We start from the raw sequence: 26,271 nt of genomic DNA, 5'->3' as shown, positions 1-26,271 counted from the left end.
GAAATATAGGAGCTTGCACAACAGCACAAATGCAGAAATTTGCGTTGCACTCATCTTACATCTCATTTTGTACTGCAGATTTTACACAGCAGATTTTATACTGTGTACATCAACATAAATAAAATAGTTGAGTACAGCAGAAATCCATTGCTGGCCTAAAATATGTGTATTTTTATAATTTAAAGGTTGTAAGGGGTTGTCCCAGCACACTTAAAGATATGCTCTCCCTCTCTTTGGCTCTCAACTTCCAGGGTGTATAATGACATAGCACTATAGCTTTCTCGCTGCAGGCTGTGTCGCTGGGGCTGTTTCCCTCCCACTATGCCCGCTTGACAATAACACTGCCCACTACACCTACAGGAGCCTCCAACATGGTGGGAAGGAGATACGGTAGGCTGAATTCCCAGCTTTAGTGTACAGCAGGAACGGGAAGTTTACTACAGGATGTACAATAGACAGGAAGTGAGGCAATGAAGACAACAAAGTGAACAGTTTGCATTAAAAGCACATGAAAAACCACAGAACGGTAGTAAAATGTCTATTTACCAATATACATGTTTATAAACTAGACAGTTGAAAATAGATCTCATTGTCAGAAAACCTGTTTAAGGTTGTGGGGATACCAAATACTTGGGAACCATTTTTTCATGGTGTAAAATAACTTCTATTTGACTTAATTTTCTGGTTTGTGATTTTATTTTTACTTTATTTTTTGCTGTTTAACAAATACTGTAAAATAAGATTTACACTTTTTTTTTATAATTAATTTGTAACAGCCTATTTATATATTTCTGTATATTATGGCTTTGCGTATGAATTGTGCTTCTTCTGCCTCTTAGGCCTGTGACTCTCAGTGCTTGTACAGCTTCTGTGTGGGGGAGCGCTCCTCTCAAGAATACACCGGACCCATTACTATGAACCTACTGTATTCTTTCAGTGCTGTATTCAACCAAACGCACACATTTTTTGTTCTGAACATTAGTTCTATGGACCTGTACCCGTAATATATTGCCCTTACATAGTATATTAAGCTGACTGATCCACATTGATAGAAAATAAATCCCTCTAATAAGAAATGGAATGTTGTTTATATATATATATATATATATATATATATATATATATATATAAAATCATATCTGACTTTTTAAGAAAAACTTCTATTGAAAATTCAGTAGTACTGGTTACTGGTAATGCATCACATTTCATTTCTTATGGTGGCTACACATCAAGCTGGTACATGTTTACCTGGGAGAAAATAGTCTGTCAGAGAAATAGAACTTCATAATTTCCACTCACAGACATAAAGCCACATGATTGAAATATATAAAAAAAACACTCAAAGATTATAGATTTGAATACAAAATTACAAACCAACAGGGGGCGTGGCTATGCTCCAGTAGGTGGGTGTCTGCATTACTTCAGTTAATTCCTTCCACCCTGCTATCCACCTACCCACTGCGGCATAGCTAGGTCTCCTGGAGACCATGAGACTTATTGAGACATATTGTCTATGGCCTCACTTAATGCTGGGAAAATTCAGAGACAACGGAAAAATAAAAAGACTTGGACTACAGCACTTCCAGTTGTGGGTTTCATACATAAAAACAGGGCAAAGAAGTGCACAGAAGCATGTTACACAGTATTATAACTTAAAGGGGTACTCCAGTGGAAAACATTTTTTTCTTCTTCTTTTAAATCAACTGGTGTCAGAAAGTTAAACAGATTTGTAAAATACTTAATTAAAAAATCGTAATCCTTCCAGTACTTATTAGCTGCTGAATACTACAGAGGAAACTATTTTCTTTTTGGAACACAGAGCTCTCTGCTAAATCACGAGAACAATGCTCTCTGCTGACATCTCTGTCCATTTTAGGAACTGTACAGAGCAGCATATGTTTGCTATGGGGATTTTCTTCTACTCTGGACAGTTCTTAACCCCTTAAGGACCTAGGGCGCATGGATACGCCCTGGCTTTCTGCTACTTAAGGACCCAGGACGTATCCATACGCCCGTGGGAATTTCTGTCCCCGCTGTGCGCCAGGCGGGGACCGGACCGGGGTGCCTGCTCATATCGATCAGCAGGCACCCCGCGCAAATGCCCAGGGGGGTCATCTCCCCCATGTCAGCGATCGGCGCAAATCGCAAGTGAATTCACACTTGCGATTTGCGCCGATTCGGGTCTATGGTGACCCGATGACCCAAATAGAAGGGGAATCGCGGTTGTCCATGACACCCACGATCCCCCTGAAGCAATAGGAGTGAGGTGGCAGGGGTGCCACCCCTCCTATCCCTGCTATTGGTGGTCTAGACGCGACCACCAATAGCAGATCGGGGGCGGGAGGCTTTACTTTCGGTTTTCCCGTCCTGCCCACCCACAATAAGCGGGGCAGATGGGGAAACAACACAGGACCGGCGCCAAAGTCCACTCACCCATCGGCGACGTCAGCGTTCGACGATCGACGGCGGCAGCGGGCCTGCGGCGAAGAAGAGGACTGCGACGCAGCTCTGTGGATCCTACGGAAGCAGGTGAGTTGCTTAGCAACATCTGGAGGGGTACAGTCTGAGACCACTATAGAGTGGTCTCTAAACTGTAGCCCTCCAGATGTTGCAAAACTACAACTCCCAGCATGCCCAGAGAGCTGGTTTAGGCATACTGGGATTTGTAGTTTTGCAACAGCTGGAGAGCTACAGTTTGAGACCACTGCACAATGATCTCTATACTGTTGCTCTCCAGATCTTGCAAAACTACAACTCCTAGCATGCCCACATAGCAGTTTGCTGTCTGGAAATGCTGGGATTTGCAGTTTTGCAACATCTGGAGGTCCACAGTTTGGAGATCACTGTGCAGTGGTCCCTAAACTATAGCTCTCCAGATGTTGCAAAACTGCAAATCCCAGCATGCCCAAACATCAAACAGCTGTCTCGGCATGCTGGGAGTTGTAGTTGTGTACCTCCAGCTGTTGCATAACTACATCTCCCAGCATGCCCTTCGGCGATCAGTACATGCTGGGAATTGAAGTTATGCAACACCTGGAGGCACACTGGTTGGAAAATACTGAGTTAGGTAACTGAAGATTTTCCAACCAGTGTGCCTCCAGTTGTTGCAAAAGTACTACTCCCAGCATGCACAGTCTGTCAGTACATGCTGGGAGTTGTAGTTTTGAAACAGCTGGAGGTTTGTCCCCCCATGTGAATGTAGAGGGTACATTCACAAAGGCAGGTTTACAGTTAGTTTTCTGCTTCAAGTTTGGGCTGTGGCTAATTTTTCGCCGCAGCACGAACTCCTAGCGGTAAACTCATTGTAAATGCCCGCCAGTGTGAACGTACCCTAAAAACACTACACTACACTAGGCTAACACATAATAAGGAGTAAAACACTACATATACACCCCCTTACACCCCCCAATAAAAATGAAAAATGTATTGTACGGCAGTGTTTCCAAAACGGAGCCTCCAGCTGTTGCAAATCACCAACTCCCAGCATTTCCGGACAGCCATTGACTGTCCAGGCATGTTGGGAGTTTAGCAACAGCTGGAGGCACCCTGTTTGGGAATCACTGGCGTAGAATACCCCTATGTCCACCCCTATGCAATCCCTATGAAGACCTCAAATGCGCATGGCGCTCTCTCACTTCAGAGCCCTGTCGTATTTCAAGGAAACAGTTTAGGGCCACATATGGGGTATTTCCGTCGGGAGAAATTGCACTACAAATTTGGGGGGCTTTTTTTCCTTTTACCCCTTATGAAAAGGAAGAGTTGGGGTCTACACCAGCCTGTAAGACCCCCCCCCCACATGTGACCCCATTTTGGAAACTACACTCCTCACAGAATTTAATAAGGGGTGCAGTGAGTATTTACACCCCACTGGCGTTTGACAGATCTTTGGAACAGTGGGCTGTGCAAATGAAAAATTTAATTAAAAAGGTATTATAAATACTTTTTATTTTCACAAGCGTTAAAAGCAAAAAAAGACCCCCAAAATTTGTAACGCAATTTCTCCTGAGTACGGAAATACCCTATATGTGGGCGTAAAATGTTCTGCGGACACACAACAAGGCTCAGGAGTGAGAGCGCACACTGTACATTTGAGGCCTAAATTGGTGATTTGCACAGGGGTGGCTAATTTTACAGCGGTTCTGCCATAAACACAAAAAAATAAATACCCACATGTGACCCTATTTTGGAAACTACACCACTCGCGAAACGTAACAAGGGGTATAGTGAGCCTTAACACCCCACAGGTGTTTGACAAAATAGTTGGATGGGAAAATAAGAAAAAAAAATGTTTTAGCTAAAATGCTGGTGCTACCACATGGAAAAATAGGAAAAAAAAGCCCCCCAAAATTTGTAACCCCATTTCTTCTGAGTAATAACATATGTCGATGTAAAGTGCTCTGCGGGCGATGCTCAGCCATTGGGATTTTGAAGAGAAAATTTGTCTGTAATTGAAGGCCATGTGTGTTTACAAAGCCCCCATAGGGCCAGAACAATGGACCCCCCCACATATGACCCCATTTTGGAAACTACACCCCTCACGTAATGTAATAAGGGGTACAGTGAGCATTTATGCCCCACAGGTGTCTGACAGATTTTTGGAACAGTGATCCGTGAAAATGAAAAATTAAATTTTTCATTTGCACAGCCCACTGTTCCAAAGATCTGGCAAACACCAGTGGGGTGTAAATACTCACTGCACCCCTTATTAAATTCTGTGAGGAGTGTAGTTTCCAAAATGGGGTCACATGTGGGGGGGGGGTCGACTGTTCTGGCACCATGGGGGGCTTTGTAAACGCACATGGCCCCCGACTTCCATTCCAAACAAATTCTCTTTCAAAAAGCTCAATGGCGCTCCTCCTCTTCTGAGCATTGTAGTGCGCCAGCACGTCCACACATGGGGTATTTCCATACTCAGAAGAAATCAGGTTACAAATATTGGTGGTCATTTTCTCCTATTACCCCTTGTAAAAATTTGAAATTTGGGGAAAACACAGCATTTTAGTGAAAAAATTTTTACACATCCAACTTTCACAAAAAGTCGTGAAATACCTGTGATGTATTATGGCTCACTGTACCCCTTGTTACGTTCCTTGAGGGGTGTAGTTTCCAAAATAGTATGCCATGTGTGTTTTTTTTTTTTTTGCTGTTCTAGCACCATAGGGGCTTCCTAAATGCGACATGCCCCCCAAACACCATTTCAGCAAAATTTGTTTTCCAAAAGCTAAATGTGACTCCTTCTCTTCTGAGCATTGTATATTTATATATTCAGAAGAGATGGGGTTAAAATTTTGGGGGGCATTTCCTCCCATTACCCTTTGTAAAAATGATAAATTTGGGGAAAAAAATGCACTTTTTTTTTTCATTTACCCATCCGACTTTAACGAAAAGTCGTCAAACACCTGTAGGGTGTTAAGGCTAACTGGACCACTTGTTACGTGCCTTGAGGGGTGTAGTTTCCAAAATGGTATGCCGTGTGGGGGTTTTCTGCTGTTTTGGCATCATAGGGGCTTCCTAAATGGGACATGCCCCCCAAAAACCATTTCAGCAAAATTCACTCTCCAAAATCCCATTGTCGCTCCTTCCCTTCTGAGCTCTCTCCTGTGCCCTCCGAACACTTGACATACACATATGAGGTATTTCCTTACTTAAGAGAAATTGGGTTACAAATTTTGGGGGGATTTTTCATCTATTACCCCTTGTAAAAATTCAAAAACTGTGTCTACAAGAACATGCGAGTGTAAAAAATTAAGATTTTGAATTTTCTCCTTCACTTTGCTGCTATTCCTGTGAAACACCTAAAGGGTTAACAAACTTTCTGAATGTCATTTTGAATACTTTGAGGGGTGCAGTTTTTATAATGGGGTCATTTATGGGGTATTTTTTTTAATACGAAAGCCCTTCAAATCCACTTCAAATCTGAAGTGGTCCCTGAAAAATTCAGATTTTGAAAATTTTGTGAAAAATTTTAAAATTGCTGCTGAACTTTGAAGCCCTCTGATGTCTTCAAAAGTAAAAACATGTCAACTTTATGATGCAAACATAAAGTTGACATATTGTATATGTGAATCAATATATAATATATTTGGAATATCCATTTTCCTTATAAGAAGAGAGCTTCAAAGTTAAAAAAAAATGCTAAATTTTAAATTTTTTCATCAAATGTTGGAATTTTTCACCAAGAAATGATGCAAGTATCGAAAAAATTTTACCACTAACATAAAGAAGAATATGTCACGAAAAAATCTCGGAATCAGAATGAAAGGTAAAAGCATCCCACAGTTAATAATGCTTAAAGTGTCAGTGGTCAGATGTTCAAAAAATGGCCGGGTCCTTAAGGTATATTTGGGCTGAGTCCTTAAGGGGTTAAAATGGACAGCAGAGTTCAGCAGAGAGCACTGTGCTCGTGATGTCAGCAGAGAGCTCTGTGTTCCAAAAAGAAAAGCATTTCTTCTGTAGTATTCAGCAGCTAATAAGTACTGGAAGGAGTAATATTTTTTAATAGAAGTAATTTGCAAATCTGTTTAACCCCTTAACGACGCAGGACGTATATTTACGTCCTGCGCCGGCTCCCGCGATATGAAGCGGGATCGCGCCGCTAAGGCCGGGACCCGCGGCTAATACCACACATCGCCTATCGCGGCGATGTGCGGTATTAACCCTTTAGAAGCGGCGGTCAAAGCTTCTAAAGTGAAAGTGACCCGGCTGCTCAGTCGGGCTGTTCGGGACCGCCGGCGGTGAAATTGCGGCGTCCCGAACAGCTTACAGGACACCGGGAGGGCCCTTACATGCCTCCTCAGTGTCTGATCGACGAATGACTGCTCTGTGCCCGAGATCCAGGCAGGAGCAGTCAAGCGCCAATAACATTGATCACAGGCGTGTTAATACAAGCCAGTGATCTGTGCAAGAGATCAGTGTGTGCAGTGTTATAGGTCCCTATGGGACCTATAACACTGCAAAAAAAAAAGTTAAAAAAAGTGTTAATAAAGGTCATTTAACCCCTTCCCTAATAAAAGTTTGAATCACCCCCCTTTTTCCATAAAAAAATAAAACAGTGTTAAAAAAAAAAAATATATATATATATATATATGTGGTATCGCCGCGTGTGTAAATGTCTGAACTAAAAAAATATATCATTAATTAAACCGCACGGTCAATGGCGTACGCGCAAAAAAATTCCAAAGTCAAAAAAAGCGTATTTTGGTCACTTTTTATACCATTAAAAAATGAATAAAAAGTGATCAAAAAGTCTGATCAAAACAAAAATCATACCGATACCGATAGGGTATCATTTTAATCGTATGGACCTACAGAATAATGATAAGGTGTAATTTTTACCGAAATATGCACTGCGTAGAAACGGAAGATTTTGTCGCACAATGATTTTTTTTCCGTTTTGCCGTGAATTTTTGGGTAAAAGGACTGATGTCACTGCAAAGAAGAATTGGTGATGCAAAAAATAAGCCATAATATGGATTTTTAGGTGGAAAATTGAAAGGGTTATGATTTTTAAAAGGTAAGGAGGTGCAAAAGCTGAAAAACCCTGAGTCCTTAAGGGGTTAACTTTCTGGCACCAGTTGATTTAAAATAAATAAATAAATAAACAGTTTTCCACCGGAGTACCCCTTTAAAATGATGGTCTCAAAGGCTGAAGAAAAAAATCCTGACTACCCCTTTAAATTCATAAACTTGACTCCTGCCATGCCATAGTCTTATTGACACAACTGGTGCTGGTTAGAATGTATAGGCAAGATCAGCTAGGAGTTCAGGGAAGTGTTTTTGCTACTGCTGTGTTTCATGGCGCCTGTTTCTAGTTTTGAGAGACTGTAGTTGGTTTTATAATGGTGTTTTGTGACTAAGGATACTGTTCTTAGTCTGAAACTTGCAATGTAGCTGTACAGTTTGCTGTTGCGTCCTGGTGAGGGGGTAAAATCAGAATTCTTTTCCTTGATATTGTAATTCAAGGTTGTTGTAGTGCTGTCCTCTTTCTTATGAAAATACTCTTTTAGTCGTAGTCTCCTAAAGAATACTTCCAAGTCTGAGTATAGTTTGATGTCATCCAGTTTAGTGCTTGGATAGAATGATAGTTCTTTAGAGAGAACAGATCTCTTAGATATGGATAGTTCATAATCTGAAGGAAAGAATCCCGAAAGCTTGTCTCTAGAGATGAGCGAATTTACAGTAAATTCGATTCGTCATGAACTTCTCGGCTCGGCAGTTGATGACTTATCCTGCATAAATTAGTTCAGCTTTCAGGTGTTCCGGTGGGCTGGAAAAGGTGGATACAGTCCTAGGAAAGAGTCTCCTAGGACTGTATCCACCTTTTCCAGCCCATGGGAGCACCTGAAGGCTGAACTCATTTATGCAGGATATGTCATCAACTGCCGAGCCGAGAAATTTGTGACGAATCGAATTTACTGTAAATTCGCTCATCTCTACTTGTCTCTGCAAAATTCTCTTAGTCCAACAAAAAAGGTATTACAAGATGCTGCAACATTTTTTGATTAGCACCTGCATCACTGGACTAACACGGCAACTCAAATTTACTATACCGTATATACTCGAGTATAAGCAGAGTTTTTCAGCATGATTTTTCGTGCTGAAAACGCCCCCCTTGGCTTAATCTCGAGTGAACCCCTGTCAATCCCTTCATCAGTGGTCTTCAACCTGCGGACCTCCAGATGTTGCAAAACTACAACTCCCAGCAAGTTGTTGTGAAACCTCTGGAGGTCCGAAGGTTGAAGACCACTGCGGCCTTCATCATCATCCAGCCGCACAGGGACGTTCATGCGCAACGTCAAGGCAATGTCACTACTCCGGGGCCGAAGCGAGGAGAAGAGGCACCCCCCGTGAAAATGGACAGCCCACAACGACTAACCATCCCCACTGGACGGTCCCTGCAGCATAGATGGCCCGCACCAGCTCACCCTAACGTCCCGCCGAGGGGAGGTGAGTACAAAACAAAAGGTGGGGGGGCTGGATGATGACGAAGGCCATTGGCTGTCCGGGCATGCTGGGAGTTGTAGTTTTGAAACCTCTGGAGGTCCGCAGGTTGAAGACCACTGATGAAGGGATTGACAGGCAGTGATGATGAAGGGGGGGGTGATGACGAAGGCCGCAGTGGTCTTCAACCTGTGGACCTCCAGAGGTTTCAAAACTACAACTCCCAGCATGCCTGGACAGCCAGTGGCTGTCCGGGCATGCTGGGAGTTGTAGTTTTGCAACTTCTGGAGGTCCGCAGGTTGAAGTCCACTGATGAAAGGATTGACAGGGGGTGATGATGAAGGGGGGGGGATGATGACGGGGGTCTGGATGATTACATGGGGCGATGATGTATTTCCCACCCTAGGCTTATAGTCGAGTCAATGGGGGACATGTATCAAAGATTTTACCCCTGTTTTGTGTGTATTTTTTTGCGCAAAATTTTGCGCAAGCCCTTTTTTTTGCGCATTTTTTTGCGCATGTTTTGGTAGAGCATGTCCTCCAGATGTGGCTGAATCAGGGTACCTTGGAGTGACATCTATAGTACACATGGATTTATTACCTGCATACTTTTCCTTTGCACCAAAAATTTTGACGCAAGTGCGTCTTTTTCCCCATAAATATAAGCCAACTTTAACTGCACGTAGCAATCCTTTCTATTTCTGAAGGAAAGTTCTACTAAGGAACCACCAGAATGTTTTTACTTTCCTATCTCAATTCCTCATTTGGTTTGCTTTATATTTTTACTCCTTGGTTATTCCAAAGCACTTTTAAAATAATTTGCATATAGAATATTTGTTTCCAGTTCAGTTATTCATTAGATCACTTGTATATTGGTTTTGTTATTTTATGATCCAACAATTTAATACATTTACATAGGAAATGTTTGATATCTTACTTATCATTGAACAAGATCCCTCACATTAAAATAGCTTTGTAATCCACTTAACACTGTAGATCATTCTCCTTTTATTTTTAAAATTTACTGCTTTCCGTTATACTTTTCCCCAGCGCCCGGTAAGATGGTGGCTATCACTGATAGCCAGCCATCTTACCATGTGACCACGGGGGAATTTCTTCCCCCCCTCCCCCCCCCCCAGCCAGTCAAATCTGACTAGCTGATAGCAGCGTTTCGCTATGAGAATACTTAGCAGCGCGGTGTGTGAGTCCGGATCACGGGGATCGGGACACACACCGCTCTGCTAAGTGTCCCTTACTGTCCCCCGGCGTCACTTACCCGGCCATGCGGTGTCCCGAGCGGTCCCGGTGCGAGCAGCGTCCTCTAGGCGGTCCCGGAGGTGGTGCGTCCAGGCGGTGAGTTTCCGGCAGCAGTGCGGCATCTTCATTGGCAGCAGTGAGATCGCCGTAAACCGATCTCACTGCTGCCTCTGGGAGTTTCAAAACTGCAACTCCCAGCATGCCCAGACAGCCTTTGGCTTTCTGGGCATGCTGGGAGTTGTAGTTTTGCAACATCTGGAGGGCCACAGTTTGGAGACCACTGTATAATGGTCTCCAATCTGTGCTCTTCCAGATGTTCCAAAATTACAAATCTCAGCATGCCCACTCTGTCGAGGCATGCTGGGAGTTGTAGTTCTGTAACATCTGGAAGACCACAAATTGGAGACCATTATACAGTGGTCTACAAACTGTGGACCTCCAGCTGTTGCAAAATTACAACTCCCAGCATGCCCAGACTGTCCAAGCATGCTGGGAGTTGTATTTCGTCAACATCTGACCCTTCAGATATTGCCGAAATACAACTTCCAGCATGTTTGGCCATGCTGGGAATTATAGTTTTGCAAAAGCTGGAGGCACACTAGTTGGGAAACATTGTTAGTTTCCTAACTCTTTTTCCCAACCCGTGTGCCTCCAGCTGTGCCTCCAAACTATAACGCCCAGCATGCACTGACAGACCATGCATGCTGGGAATTGAAGTTGTGCAACAGCTGGAGGCACACTGGTTTGGAAACACTGAGTTAAGTAAAAAACTTTCAAGTGTTTTGCAACCAGTGTGCCTCCAGCTGTTGCATAACTACAAGTTCCAGCATGTCCTTCTGCTGTCACTGCATGCTGAGATTTGAAGTTTTTGCAACAGCTGAAGGCACACTGGTTGCGAAACACTGAGTCTGTTTCCGTGTTTCGCAACCAGTGTGCCTCCAGCTGTTGAAAAACTACAACTCCCAGCATGCACGGAAAGCCAAAGGTCATGCTCGGAGTTGTAGTTTTGCAACAGCTGGATGTTTCCCCCCTCCCCCCAATGTGAATGGACAGGGTACACTCACATGGGCGGAGGTTTACAGGGAGTGCTGCAAGATTGAGATGCAGCAAACTCGCTGTGAACCCCCGCCCGTGTGACTGTACCCTAAAAACACTACACTACACTACACTTAAATAAAATAAGTAAAAAACACTATATATACACATACCACTACACAGCCCCCCTCCCCAATAAATATGAACAACGTCTGATACGGCACTGTTTCCAAAATGGAGCCTCCAGCTGTTGCAAAACAACAACTCCCAGTATTGCCGGACAGCCATCGACTGTCCAGGCATGTTGGGAGTTTTGCAACAGCTTTAGGCACCCTGTTTGGGAAACACTGGCATAGAATACCCCTATGTCCACCCCTATGCAAAACCCTAATTTAGGCCTCAAATGCGCATGGCGGTCTCTCACTTTGGAGACCTGTCGTATTTCAAGGCAACATTTTAGGGTCACATATGGGGTATCGCCGTACTCGGGAGAACTTGCCTTACAGATTTTGGGGGGCTTTTTCTCCTTTTACCCATTATGAAAAGGAACAGTTGGATTCTACACCAGTATGTTAGTGTATAAAAATAAAATTATTTACACTGACATGCAGGTGTTGCCGCATACTTTACATTTTCACAAGAGGTAAATGGGAAAAAAGATCCCCATTTTTGGGGACACAATTTAGCCAGAGTACGGAGATACCACATATGTGGGTGCAAAGTGCTCTGCGGGCGCACAAGGCCCATAAGGTAGAGTGCACCATGTACATTTGAGGTGATTTGCACAGGGGTGTCACAGATGTTAAATGAAAAATAAGGACATTGGTATAATTGATGTGTTATAATTGGGTGCAAAAAGTGGTATTATTGTGAGATTAAAACTCTACATAATGAAGAAAAAAAATTCTAAAACTAATAACGAGGACACACTTACTGTTTAGGTGCAGATACGCTGCAGACAAAGCTCCTACTAAATAGAGCTGCGGTGTTAATTTATGCTCTGAGGAGAATTCTAAATTTAAACGCAATTCAAGAAAGTAGCTGCACAAGAATGATAAATTTAACGCAGCTGCGCCAAATTTACACAACAGGCAGAGGGGTAAAAAACTTCTATTATACACTGGAAATGATACATCTCCCCCAATAACTTTTCCTGGGTTTTTGGGGTAAAAATAGGGGACTCAGCTTATATTCGGGTCGGCTTATACTCGAATATAAACGGTGTGTGTGTATATATATATATATATATATATATATATATATATATATATATATATATTACACTGAATAATAATGATCTGAGTAAAATCTAGGACAGCCAGATATGTTAGATTATTGATAATTGTGTTAAATATTCCAAAATTAAAGTGTAACACTAGCGGGGATTCTAGTAATGGTATAAATCAGCAAAGTATTGTTCAGGAGCAATGGGAGGCCGTTTAGGTTTGCCTAAATGTACCTCTACCTTGTTGTTCTAAATTACAGAAACATAGTCCTTTGAGGTTTGAAAGTGTTTTTACTAACAAGAGGAAAATCTGGATTTTGGCCCATTTCCCTGTTTGGCAGCAACTCATGGTGTGATGTGCAAGTATATCAGCATGCTGCAAGCAATACTTGTCCCTACCGTTCTCTTTTGCTCAGGTAGCAGAAACTGCTGATCTAGTTTTCTCAGTAATTCAGGGCATTCTTTATAATTATATCGATCTACATCCCTGCTGAGGTTCACAGTACAGATCATTATTTCCCCTACACGACCTAGCAAATGATTTTTTTTTATTATGTGTGCAAGCATTTCGCGACCTGCAAGAAACAATAACTTATGTATTCCAATCAAAGCTAAAAGTTCAAACTCTTTAATTGTCAAGAAACACTGGGAGCATTTTATTAGATGAGGTTAGATGACAAGCTTATTTATGAAGAGTCATTGCTTGTTTTAGATCTGTCTTCAGGGGTGTATATCAATAATGGATGTTCTAGAAAAAACGTAGCTAATTTAAAGGAAAAAAATAGACAATGGTAATCCATCCGAAAATGAAATATGCTGGATTTTATATGGAAGACAGAAAGAAAGATCATTTAAGCTAATATATTCTCAAAGCTCTGTAAGCCTTCAATAGGCACTCAATATCACTGGCGTAGGCTAAAACTGATGCCCATTTAGCATTGAATTCAACATTCAATGACTCCACAGTCGATGACCCCAAAGACCCCAAAGTACTCTCTACCTGTTACACAACTAACACCCAGCAAGCCTTATTTGTGATTTGGAGTTAAAGGGGTACTCCTGTGGAAAACTTTTTTTTTTTTTTTAAATCAACTGGTGCCAGAAAGTTAAACAGATTTGTAAATTACTTCTATTAAAAAATCTTAAAGGGGTTATCCAGGCCAAAACTTTTTTTTTTATATATCATTTGCCCCCGGAAAGTTAAACAGATTTGTAAATTACTTCTATTAAAAAAATCTTAATCCTTCCAATAGTTATTAGCTTCTGAAGTTGAGTTGCTGTTTTCTGTCTAACTGCTTTCTGATGACTCACGTCCCGGGAGCTGTGCAGTTCCTATGGGGATATTCTCCCATCATGCACAGCTCCCGAGACGTGACATCATCATTAAGCAGTTAGACAGAAAACTTCAGAATTGGAACTATTGGAAGGATTAAGATTTTTTAATAGAAGTAATTTTCAAATCTGTTTCACTTTCCGGAGCCAGTTGATATATATATATATATATATATATATATATATATATATATATATATATATAAAAAAGTTTTTGCCTGGAATACCCCTTTAATCCTTCCAGTACTTTTTAGGGGCTATATACTACAGAGGAAATGCTTTTCTTTTTGGATTTCTCTGATGTAATGACCACAGTGCTCTCTGCTGACCTCTGCTGTCCATTTTAGGAGCTGACCAGAGCAGCAGAAAATCCCCATAGCAAACATATGCTGCTCTGGACAGTTCCTAAAATGGACAGCAGAGGTCAGCAGAGAGCACTGTGGTCATGACATCAGAGAAATCTAAAAAGTAATACATTTCCTCTTTAGTATATAGCCCCTAAAAAGTACTGGAAGGATTAAGATTTTTTTATAGAAGTAATTTACAAATCTGTTTAACTTTCTGGCACCAGTTGATTAAAAAAAAAAAAAAAAAAAAAAAATAAAGGTTTTCCACGGGAGTACCCCTTTAAAGTTTTGCAAAACCTGGGGAGCAAAGCATTTCTCTCATGATATATGTTTAGCTATATGTGTTTTCTGAAATTAGATGTCTAGCTTATAAAAATACATTTCCAAATATAACTATTAGGAAATTAGGGTTTGTAGAAGAAAAACATCTATAAAAAGCCCCATTAGAGGACTTAGTGCATTAAAGTGGACATTCCATGGCACTCAACAAGAGTTTTTGCAATTGTAATCCAGCGTTTTAGTCATATACATGAAGTACATCCAGTCAGTTCGTAGCACATATGCATTGTCTGAACAGCCACTAAATAGTACTGGGAACCGGTGGTTCATTTCCATCCAACCTCCCTTTGGGGAGTCAACTGCTACGTTAATGCTGCTGTAGGGGCCATGCTAACACTATTTAATATATATCTGCTAATAGGTACTTTGTGTTTATAATCTTTAAAAAAATTATTATAATTGCAAGTTGTTATAAGTTGTAGAATTAAAGGGGTATTCTGGGCAAAAACATTTTTACAAAGGATAGGGGATACCATGTCTGATCACTGGGGGCCCTCCCGTGGGACCCCCTGCGATCTCCCTGCAGCACCCGCATTCTATGCAGGAGATGCGTCTTCATTTTTGGAAACCTCCGGGTTTCCGCGACTGGGGACGTGATGTCATGCCACGCCCCCTCCAATCATGTCTAAGGGAGGGGGCTTGATGGCCGTCCGCGATCAGACATCTTATCCCGCAAATATTTTTGCCTGGAATACCCCTTTAATGTGACTACAAGGAGTCCTCCACTGGCATCTTATAACCTCAACGGTATGCAGGAGTCATCTGCATTACAATGGTGGCACTCTAGGGATATTGCTGTGCACTTCTCCTGCAGACTACAACTGATTGATGGGTGTTCATGTAGTGGAACATTACTCATTTATATGTGAACCACCGTTACAGACACACTAATATGATGGGTGCGTCACATCCCAAAATATTTGTGACAGATCCAGCTGTATTATAATGGGATCTTTCAAGTTTCCATCGGGTTCCATTGTTTTGAAAGCAAGAAAAGTTTTTAAGACTACACTATGTAAAAATAAAAAAACAAACACCTGATGGGCTAGAGAAATATTATATAATGATATTTAATATTTAACATTTCACATAATGAAATCTGATGTGCTGTAGTCTCTGTTGAGTTGCCTGTATATAATAGTGTACATTGTTTCCAACAGATATGACATTACAATGCAGAAAAACCTCTACAGTAAAGATCAGTATCTATACACACCTCCTCATGCAGTCTAGAGCCCGGATGAAGAAGTCTTTGTGGAGGTCATGTTCATCTCTTAAGATAGAGCACTGCTCCAAAGTGACTGACATAGAAGTCCGGTCCTTGGCACTTTTGCAACAGGTAAATCGAACTCCATTCATTTTCCGGCAAATCTAAGTATATAATATTAAACATAAAATTACACGTTTTGCATTTAAAGGCGGAAACAGTTAAAAGTGGGTATCCGGGAAAGTATTGATTGACGGCCTATCCCTGCCTTGCACCGTTCATCATATATTGGTGGTGCCAGGAACTACAGGTCAGCTTCTAACTAACTGAATGGGAACCGAACTGCAGTTACTTGGTGCCACCAATATACAATGAACACTGCAGGGCCCTCAGTCCTGTACACTGTATAAGCAGGGCTCTGAATAGCTAATTGGTAGAGCCTAGGTTGCCAATATTGATGAGAGACTGATGGGCTATCCTGTGGATTGGCTCTGAATTAATAGAGTCAAGGAAAACCCTTTAGTAAGCCTGTATAAACTGAATAATGTAAACATGTACTGCAGATAATAAACATTAGCCAAGGAAGCAAGATTATGTAAAACTACTGGATTTCAAGTTATCATGCCAGTCAGCAAAGGAACACTCACTGTGGGTATAAACAATGTAGTTATGTAGTTATACTAATAGAATTGCTTGAGATTTAATGCACATGACTAAGTGTCTGATGTATAACATCCTCAGTACCACTGCTCTAAGGAGGCTTTTCTCAAGCTGCTTATGTATGAAGAGACCTTAACCCCTTAAAGGGGTACTCCGCCCCTAGACATCTTATCGCCCTATCCAAAGGATAGGGGATAAGATGTCAGATCGCCGTGGTCCCGCTGCTGGGGAGCCCCGGGATCCCCGCTGCGGCACCGCGCTATCATTACAGCACAGAGCGAGTTTGCTCTGCACGTAATGACGGGCAATACAGGGGCCGGAGCATCGTCACGTCATGGCTCTGCCCCTCGTGACGTCACGGCCTGCCCCTTTCAATACAAGTCTATGGGAGGGGGCGTGGCGGTCATCGTGCCCCCTCCCATAGACTTGCATTAAGGGGACGGACCGTGATGTCACGAGGGGCAGAGCCATGACGTCACGCTGCTCCGTCCCCTGTATCGCCCGTCATTACGCACAGAGCGAACTCGCTCTGTGCTGTAATGATAGCGCAGTGCCGCAGCGGGGATCCCGGGGGTCCCCAGCAGCGGGACCGTGGCGATCTGACATCTTATCCCCTATCCTTTGGATAGGGGATAAGATGTCTAGGGGCGGAGTACCCCTTTAAGGACGCAGCATTTTTCCATTTTTGCATTTTAACCCCTTAAGGACTCAGGGTTTTTCAGTTTTTGCACTTTCGTTTTTTCCTCCTTACATTTTAAAAATCATAACCCTTTCAATTTTCCACTTAAAAATCCATATTATGGCTTATTTTTTGCATCGCCAATTCTACTTTGCAGTGACATTAGTCATTTTACCCAGGTTCTATGAGGGCAATTTTTTTGCCCCGTAATCTGTACTTTTTATCGGTACCATTGTGGTACTGATCTGACTTTTTGATCGCTTTTTACTTCATTTTTTTCTGGGGTATGATGTGATAAAATTAAATGCACTTCTGGAGTTTTATTTTTTTTACATTTACACGGTTCAAGGTATGGGGTAAATAATGTACATTTTAATAGTTTGGACAATTACACATGTGGCGATACCAAATATGTAAATTTTTATTATGTTTACATATTTTTTATATAGAATTTGTGAAAAGGGGGGGGTGATTTAAACTTTTAATATGGAAGGGGTTAATGTATGTGGGTTAAACCTTTATTTATTTTTATTTTTTTTATATATACTTTATTGGTCCCTTAGGAGACTTTTAGGAGGAATCATTAGATTCCTTATACAGATCAATGTAGTTCCATAGAATTGCATTGATCTGTGTGCTCTGCGCTCGATTGATAGAGCCTGCCAGGCTCTATTAATCCCAGAGCCACGGACGGCACAGAAGATGAGATAAGCCTTCCAGCTACCTCAGCAGTTGATCGCTTCCCTGCGATTGCATTGCGGAGGGGCAATCCACCCCACTAGACCATCAGGGTCTATTTAAATGTCCCTTTAGATGCCTCTGTCAGCTTTGACAGGGGTGATCTAAAGGGTTAATAGCAGGCCTCGGTGATCACCACATGCCGGCGATTAGCTGCAGCCCTCAGCTACAGGAATCAGCGCCGCAACCTCCTACTAGCTCACAGACCCCTCTCCACCTCTCTATGGGATCAGGACATATTAAGACATTTCCCATAAAGCTGTGTTCACACATTCCATTTCCATATGCTTTTTTTCTGCTTTTGCTGTGATTGTAAACCAATCATGGCAAAAATGGAGATATTGTACCACAATTGTTTAAAATATGGTAAAAACTGGTAATTTTAACCACAATTTTAGAAAATCACACATAAACAGCTAAAATGGAGTAAGGATATGTGGAAAATCAAATACCCCAGCCAAAGCCAAAGGATTTATGGGTAATATAGACAGCATTACAGAACATTATTGTGCATTTATATACAAAAATGCAGCCAATCTTATGCACACAACAGCAGCAAAATGAGGTGAGCTAAATGCATACACAAGAACTCTAATAAATAGCCTATGCTGCACTATAGAAGGAGAAAAAAAAAACTAAAACATTTCCGGAATGCTTTTTTTTAACAGGAAAACGGTATGGATGAACAGATTGGCATTGAGAATGGCCCAAAATAAGTTATTCATATACCACAAAAGTTAGGAACCAGGGACGACACAGAAAGCAGATGACCCCTGGACAAGATTGAAATAAGGGCCCCTTGCTTTGCACAAGGAACCATAACATTTCTCATTAAGTCTATCTAATAATCCACTATCAATTATAAACCATAATATTCCTTAGGGGTACAGTCACACGTACAGGATCCTGCGCAGATTTGATGCGCAGGATTTGTAACTGCAGATTAGAAGCTGTGCTCAGTCATTTAGTTTACATTGAAACCTGCAGCAGAAAATCCTGAGCATCAAATCTGCGTACTCATGAACGTACCCTAGCAGAACCCCCACATTACCTACTGGGCCCTGTTAGCAACTGGTATGTCTGTTTCATATATATATATATATATATATATATATATATATATATATATATATATATATATAAAAATGTTGAAAATAAGATGGTAGTCTGTGTGAAGTGTACTTATGCCTATTTAGATTCTTAAGAATTGTAGACTGCAATATCAAGCAACAAAGTCTGCAGATCAAGATGAGTCAAGAAGAGATGAGATGAGTCAATTGTTTTTAATAGGCATATTTTGATTGGGGTCCCATAGTAATATAGTATTTTTTAAGTCTTGAACTGGCCTCTATTGTATATTGTAAAATAGACACTATGTAATTACCACATTCACTCATACATTGTCATTAAGATCCTCCACATTTGTAAATTAGATTAAATTAAATTTTATTGGAGCAGCCTGGCCGGAATAATGACAGATATAGAGAAGTCTAAATGAGCTGTAAATTGGATAGAACATTTTGCATTAGCATTTCTATTTGTTGAAGTGTGTAGGCATTACCAGTAGAGAGTGGGAGTCTTTCTTGGAAAGCTGTGACTGGATAAAGAAACAACCCCTGCAGGCAGTCACCCTTAAAGGTTCTTAAGGAGCTTAGTTCAGTCATTGCTAGACCATTTAATTTAATCTTCAAGGATTACATTGCAGCAGGTACAACTACGCCATAGGATTAGCACAAAGCAGCCAGTCTATTTAGGAACATGACTTAATCATAATGAGCAAATTGCTGGACATTTAACATCAATTACAAGGAAGCTACTTGAATATTAATGACAAGTTCCAACACATGGCCACATTATGTAATAGAACTCAGGGAGAACTAAGTTAACAATGTACTATGATCAAAGGCTTTGTTAAACTTTGAAGGACCCTACTGTAAGTCAATAGAGTCTGTCAGCTTTTATTCTAAATGTAAGCTACAATGCAGATGGGAACAGAACCTAATGGTATGATAACTTTATGCTGTTTTATTTACTATCCACTTAATTTGTAAGGGGCATCAAAAAACGGTTGAAGTTGGTCATACACCTTATAGCTGTCGGATGAATGTTCCTTCGGCTGAAAACCATTTCTCCCGAACCCTATATACACATAATCACTCAGGAGATGGAGGTGGAGGGGAGGCAAAGTTGTTGTTGCACTTTTCTCGCTGCAGTTTATCTCCCAAAATAATCGACAGTTGATATTCAACATGATCAATCCTTCTCTTCCTAGTCATTAGGGAAAAGTCGGGAGGCCCTCATAACTTATACAGTCAGCTGAACCCTAACCTAAATTAGGTTATGTGTGGGCCTTAAAGTGGTACTGTGCTGCCCCAGCTTTTGGAATATTTTGTTTCAAATGCTTGGAGCAGGCGACAGGGATCGTGATGTCATGCCCCCCTCCCTTGTGACGTCACGCCACACCCCTCAATGCAAGTCTATGCCACACCCCGTTCCATAGACTTTCATTGAGGGGGCATGGCGTGACGTCACAAGGGGGCATGGATGTGACGTACCAATCCCGCCGCCTGAACCCAACATTCTAAATGAATGCCGAGTGCTGGACAGAGATCACGGGGGTCCCAGCAGCAGGACCTTCGTGATCAGACATCTTATCCCCTATACTTTGGATAGAGGATAAGATGTCTAGGGTAGAGAACCCCTTTAAAGTATACCTGTCATTAAACAAAAAGCTCTGAAACTGAAGATTTTTTGCTAGCTAGAAGAAGAAAAAAAAAACACACAGGGTTTAAAAACACAGCACAAATAAAAAAAAAACACAACAACCCTATGACTACCCATCAAGCAAAGAAAGCAAGTGAAATAATTATTAATCTGCACAAAAACAACAGTAATATATTTTGCAGACTACATTGCAGTGAACCGACGGCTAGGATCACACGTAGCAGACAGGGGCGGACTGGCCGGCCAGTCCGTTCGGACATCGTCCGAGGGCCCGGACGGCTAAAGGGCACGTGCCCGCTGCTCAGGGCCGCCATCAGAGGGGTACAGCCAGTATCCCAGTAAGGATCCCGGGTCCCTGCTGTACCACCCTGCAGCAGCCGCAGCATAGAAGAGCCGGACTGATGGTGGGGCACTCCAGCCTGTGAGGGGGCCTGCCACTGCAGAACTGTGTAACATTATTGAGTACAAACCTGGAAAACCATGTGGCCTCAAAATCTCAGTCCAAGTCCTTTTTTGTAAAAGGCACTATGGGAGGGGGCTTGCTGTCAAGCCCCCTCCCATAGATATGAATGGAGGGGGCATGGTGTGACATCATGTCTTCAGTCCCAGAAACAAAGAGGTTTCCGAGACCGGAGACGCAATAGAATGCGGGTGCTGCACGGAGATCGTGGGGGGTCCCAGTGGCGGGCCCCCCGGTGATCAGACATCTTATTACCTATCGTTTGGATAAGGGATAAGATGTATTTGGCCGGAATACCCCTTTAGCTTAGAGCAACAATGATTGACACAACCAATTGTAAAAGCCTGTTTAGGGTGAAACATGTTGATGGTGCAGCACTAATCCGCGGAGCTATTGGGAATTATACATTGGACCAATATCCCTGGATTAGAGATAACTCACATATGCCTAGTGCTTATATGTGCATAGTTAGAAAACTACACTCCCAACAACAGCCTGCATCTCATCACTCGTTCTAACCACTTCTGCGGTTTTTGTTCCTGCTTAGTCCTGGAGGCACAGACAAACATGAAGTGATATATTTTAGGTCTCATGTGTATCTTAAGTCTGACAGCCACAGTGGTTTACACTAGTCTTTAGCTCTGTGTTATCATGTGGGTTTTGTGTGACAACATGCATTTTTACTATATTATTTTCTTTAGTTCCTGGTGAACCCATTCAATTAACATCTCTTTTGCCCCTTCCTCCAGTGATGCAACGAAATTCCAGTGCAATAACTCTTAAACCTTTGTCCATGTCAGACTCTACTTTAGCTTACACTGATGCTGGCACCTAGGAAATTACCATTTACGCTGCCCTGCTCCTATGCTAAGGCATTGTGGCACTGCTGCACACTGTGGTTCACTACCTCACCTCAACTTAGGCCTTAAAGTGCTTAGCTTATATATATATATATATATATATATATATATATATATATATACACACACCATTTTAAGCACAGACACAGCACAGATGGTGGTATTCAGGGTGAATAAAGTGGCTCAGTTTTTATTGCACCAATAGGTAAGACATGCCTTACAAGCATGTCTTACTTATTGGTGCAACAAAAACAGAGCCACTTTATTCACCCTAAATACCACCATCTGTGCTGTGTCTGTGCTTACAATGGACTATGCCTGATCCAGCTTTGGCACGCTGGTTGAACACCTGCATCCTTGGTGGAGCTCTCGAGTGCGGACTAAATTTTTCGAATTGATATATATATATATATATATGTGGGGACCCACGGTGTATGGCGGGACCATGGGGTGTAGCGGTGTAGGTGGTGGAGGCCAGATGGTATTAACCCCTGGGGCAAGATGTTGTTAACCCCTAGTGTTGGTGACGCCAGGATGTGGTTGAATGATCTAGGGCACCGCCGACAACCAACCCAGAAACGGCATATATTAAATGAGAGTCCAAAGCAGGTTTTGAAGCAACTGGAACTTTACTGAAGAAGGCAGAAAACAGTCCTAACAGATAGCCAACTTCCACAGTGGTGACCGGGACACAGGGAACCTCTCCGACTTGCTTGGACTTGTAATGATAATAATGATGATGCAGGCCACTGTGCTACTGTTATGCCTTTGGTAGTGACAGCAGAGACTTGACTTGTAGACATAAATGAGACTAACAGATTAGATGTGGCTGCAGACTTGTAGCCTTTGGCCTAGCGGTGCTGGACTTATGTTGTACAGGCTTGTGCTTGCTTAAATGTCCAGGAAGAGAGCAGGGACTAAGAGAGCTAGTGTGGAGACAACAGCCTTTAAATATATCAGGCGGCTGGACTAAAGCCTATTGGTAGCTGGTTGCCTGTGGTTACCTGTACAATACTTTTAATAAATGTACATGAGTAATATACAATAATAATGACCTAGGGGGATCCTGCAGGAGAGCCCACACACATATATATATATATATATATATATATACATATATACATATATATATATATATATATATATATATATATACATATACATATATATAAACATATACACACACACACACACACACACATATATATATAGTGTCCCGGTACATATATACACACACAGTAGAATCTCCCAAAAGCGGACACTCACGGGGAATAAAAAAGTGCCCGCTATTGAGAGATGTTCCCTATTGGGAAAAAAGACTCAAACATTTTTACAATGACCGAATACTGTTCTGTACTCACCCCAGAGAATAATTACCTAGAAAGTATGCTAAAAAGCAATATAACAATAGAATCTCCCAGTGCAGTTTAATTACCCCTTATTTTGTACTATTTCATCCCCACTTTATAACCTGGGCACCTTTATTCCTCCTGTGCCTTGTGCCAAATCCTCCCCCCTTACCCCCTGTGCCACATAATTTACCCTTGTTCCGCCTGTGCCATTTCATTCCCTCTTTATTACCATCTGTGTAAATTCATCAACCCACTCTTTATGAAGTGGCAGGAGGGATAAAGGGGAATGAAATAGCGCAGGGGGATTAAGGGAAATGAGATGGCACAGGGGGTGGTAAAGAGGGGGTGATGAATTTGCACAGAGGGTAATAAAGGGGGAATGAAATGGCATGGGGGGGGGATCAAGAGGAAATAATGTGGCACAGGGGGTAAAAATTGGGAGTGTTTTGTCCCCTACTGAGAGTATTTTGTCCCCAATTGTCCCCTATTGGGAGTGTTTAGTTCCCTAATAGGAGAATTTTGTCCCCTTTCGGGTGTGTCCACCTCCACTATTGGGAGTGTCCCCTTTTTCGGAGGGTGCAAATACATTAAGTTTTATGGGACTCTTCCGGGAATTAAAACTGTCCACTATTGGGAGGTGTCCGAGATTTAACTGTGTATATATAAATATATATATATATATATATAAATAATCCCAATGAAGAAGCACCGTGCGTGGCTATTGCCAAGGATTCCAGATCCAATCGGGTGCTCAGCTCCAGGGTCCGACTAATACCCCACGTAAATGCAATAATAGATCAGAGAGATCGGCACTCCCGAGCTTGAGAAAGGTTCTATTGATGAACCGAAACATTGCGCCTATTGCAGATGTGTGAATAAAACACCAACACTGGGTTTCACCTAGACTGGAGTGCCGCTCTCTCTGTTCTATTATTGTGTATATATATATATATATATATATATATATATATATATATATATATACATACACACACACACACATATTGTACATTACAACATATGCATAACACACATATACTGTATAACAATTACAGATAAAGATCAATAAACTGTTTTATTAGGCTGTGTTAACACAACGTTTTTACGTAATATGTGCCAAAACACATGACCAATATGCGTCCATTGTTTTAAATAGAAACGTATGCTGCAGCTATAAAAAGTGGCATGTCACTCATTCTGAGCATATTGACTGGCAATGTTCGTTAGAGATGCAGCATAGAGATGAGCCCAATTGAAATGAGGCTAATCTGTATTCAAAAAATGTCCAAAGTGTCAAAATACATGGCAAAAATCCAAGGCTGTGAAGGTTGACATATCTTAAGCCTAACATGTAAATGAAACAGTGTAGTCGGGCTATGCAGTTAGCTGATAATACATTTCCTGCGTAAGGAGACGAGACACAGAGAATGCCTCCATTATGTATGCTATGTTAATATTTTTGAGAATTATTGATGTAAAACAATGTTTCCAGGTCATTACTGCGGTCACCAGTCAATTTATTAGAGATTGCTTTATAGTTCATTCTTGAGAACGGCAATTAGAATCATTTCAGTATTCTTTAATGCGCCAACAAATCTAACTGCAATTAACAAAATTTCACGCCTGAACACCAGAACATATTAAACAAATCTCCTCTCCACCGCAGTTTTAAGGGTTATCTGGACAAAAATTCACTCTGTTGAGATAGAAATACATTTTCCTAAGTGTGAATATAGCAAATAAGACAAAGGTCATGCGGAAATGCTCAAAAACAACTTAATCAGAGTTGAAAAAAAAGAAGAGATTTTTAAATGTTTTAAGAATGTAAAAACATTGGAATTATACCACTGCATGAAACAAATGAGTCATTTTAATGTGTTGAAGGGCAAGTTGCATTGAGGTTTTTGTCATGGCTTTTGATGAAACTTGCAGCAAGATCTCAAGTGGGCGTATTGTGGCTGAAAAGATGAAGACTAAGGCCTTTGTGCTTCACAAGGCTTATTTTAATCGTATATACTCGAGTATAAGCCGAGTTTTTCAGCACGATTTTTCATGCTGAAAACACCCCCCTCGGCTTATACTCGAGTGAACCCTCCGCCCTCAGTGGTCTTCAACCTGCGGACCTCCAGAGGTTTCAAAACTACTACTCCCAGCATGCCCGGACAGCCATCGGCTGTCCGTGCATGCTGGGAGTTGTAGTTTTGAAACCTCTGGAGGTCCGCAGGTTGAAGACCACTGCGGCCTTCGTCAACCTCCAGCCCCCCCCCCTTTAGTTTTGTACTCATCTCCCCTCGGCAGGACGTTAGGGTGGGCTGGTCCGGGCCATCTGTGCTGCAGGGACCGTCGGGTGGGGAGGGATAGTCGTTCCGGGCTGTCCATCTTCACCAAGGGGGTGTTCATGCACAACGTCCCTGTGCGTCGTCGTCAAGGCAACGTCACTATTCCGGGCCCGAAGAAGAGGCCCATCCGGTGAAGATGTACAGCCCACAACGACTATCCCTCCCCACCGGACGGTCCCTGCAGCACAGATGGCCCGGACCAGCTCACCCTAACGTCCCGCCGAGGGGAGGTGAGTACAAAACTAAAGGGGGGGTCGGTATGATGACGAAGGCCGCAGTGGTCCGCAGGTTGAAGACCACTGTTCAGACATTGACAAGCGGTGATGAAGAAAGGGGGGGGGATGATTGATGAAGGGGGGTGTGGGATGATGACAGGGGGATGATGACAGGCGGTGATGATGATGAAGAGGGGGTGTGGGATGATGACAGGCAGTGTTGATGAAGGGGGGTGTGGGATGATGACAGGGGGATGATGACAGGCAGTGATGATGAAGGGGGGTGTGGGATGATGACAGGCAGTGATGATGAAGGGGGGGATGATGACAGGGTAATGATGAAGGGGGGGGATGATGACAGGCGGTGATGATGACTGGGTGATGATGATGAGGGTGTTAATGACGGGGGTCTGGATGATGACAGGGGGGGATGATGTATTTCCCACCCTAGGCTTATAATCGAGTCAATAACGTTTCCTGGGTTTTTGGGGTGAAATTAGGGGCCTCGGCTTATATTCGGGTCGGCTTATACATAGTTACATAGTTAGTACGGTTGAAAAAA

At 42.1% G+C, this 26,271-nt stretch overlaps 1 protein-coding gene across 7 annotated transcripts in view; it reads right to left on the bottom strand.

Annotated features, from left to right (window-relative positions):
* Positions 1-26,271, bottom strand: part of INPP4B (inositol polyphosphate-4-phosphatase type II B) — a 665,917-nt gene that overhangs the window by 23,356 nt on the left and 616,290 nt on the right. For all 7 annotated transcript variants that reach the window (XM_056562903.1, XM_056562897.1, XM_056562899.1 and 4 more), the window contains one exon: positions 15,692-15,846. In XM_056562903.1, the coding sequence (XP_056418878.1) occupies positions 15,692-15,846 (155 nt within the window). The remainder of the gene's footprint in view (positions 1-15,691; positions 15,847-26,271) is intronic.

Source organism: Hyla sarda, chromosome 1, assembly GCF_029499605.1.
Source record: "Hyla sarda isolate aHylSar1 chromosome 1, aHylSar1.hap1, whole genome shotgun sequence".
In the NCBI taxonomy this organism is placed as follows: Eukaryota; Metazoa; Chordata; class Amphibia; order Anura; family Hylidae; genus Hyla; species Hyla sarda.
The sequence above is the reverse complement of the archived record's forward strand: the minus strand, read 5'-3'. Positions and strand labels throughout refer to the sequence as shown.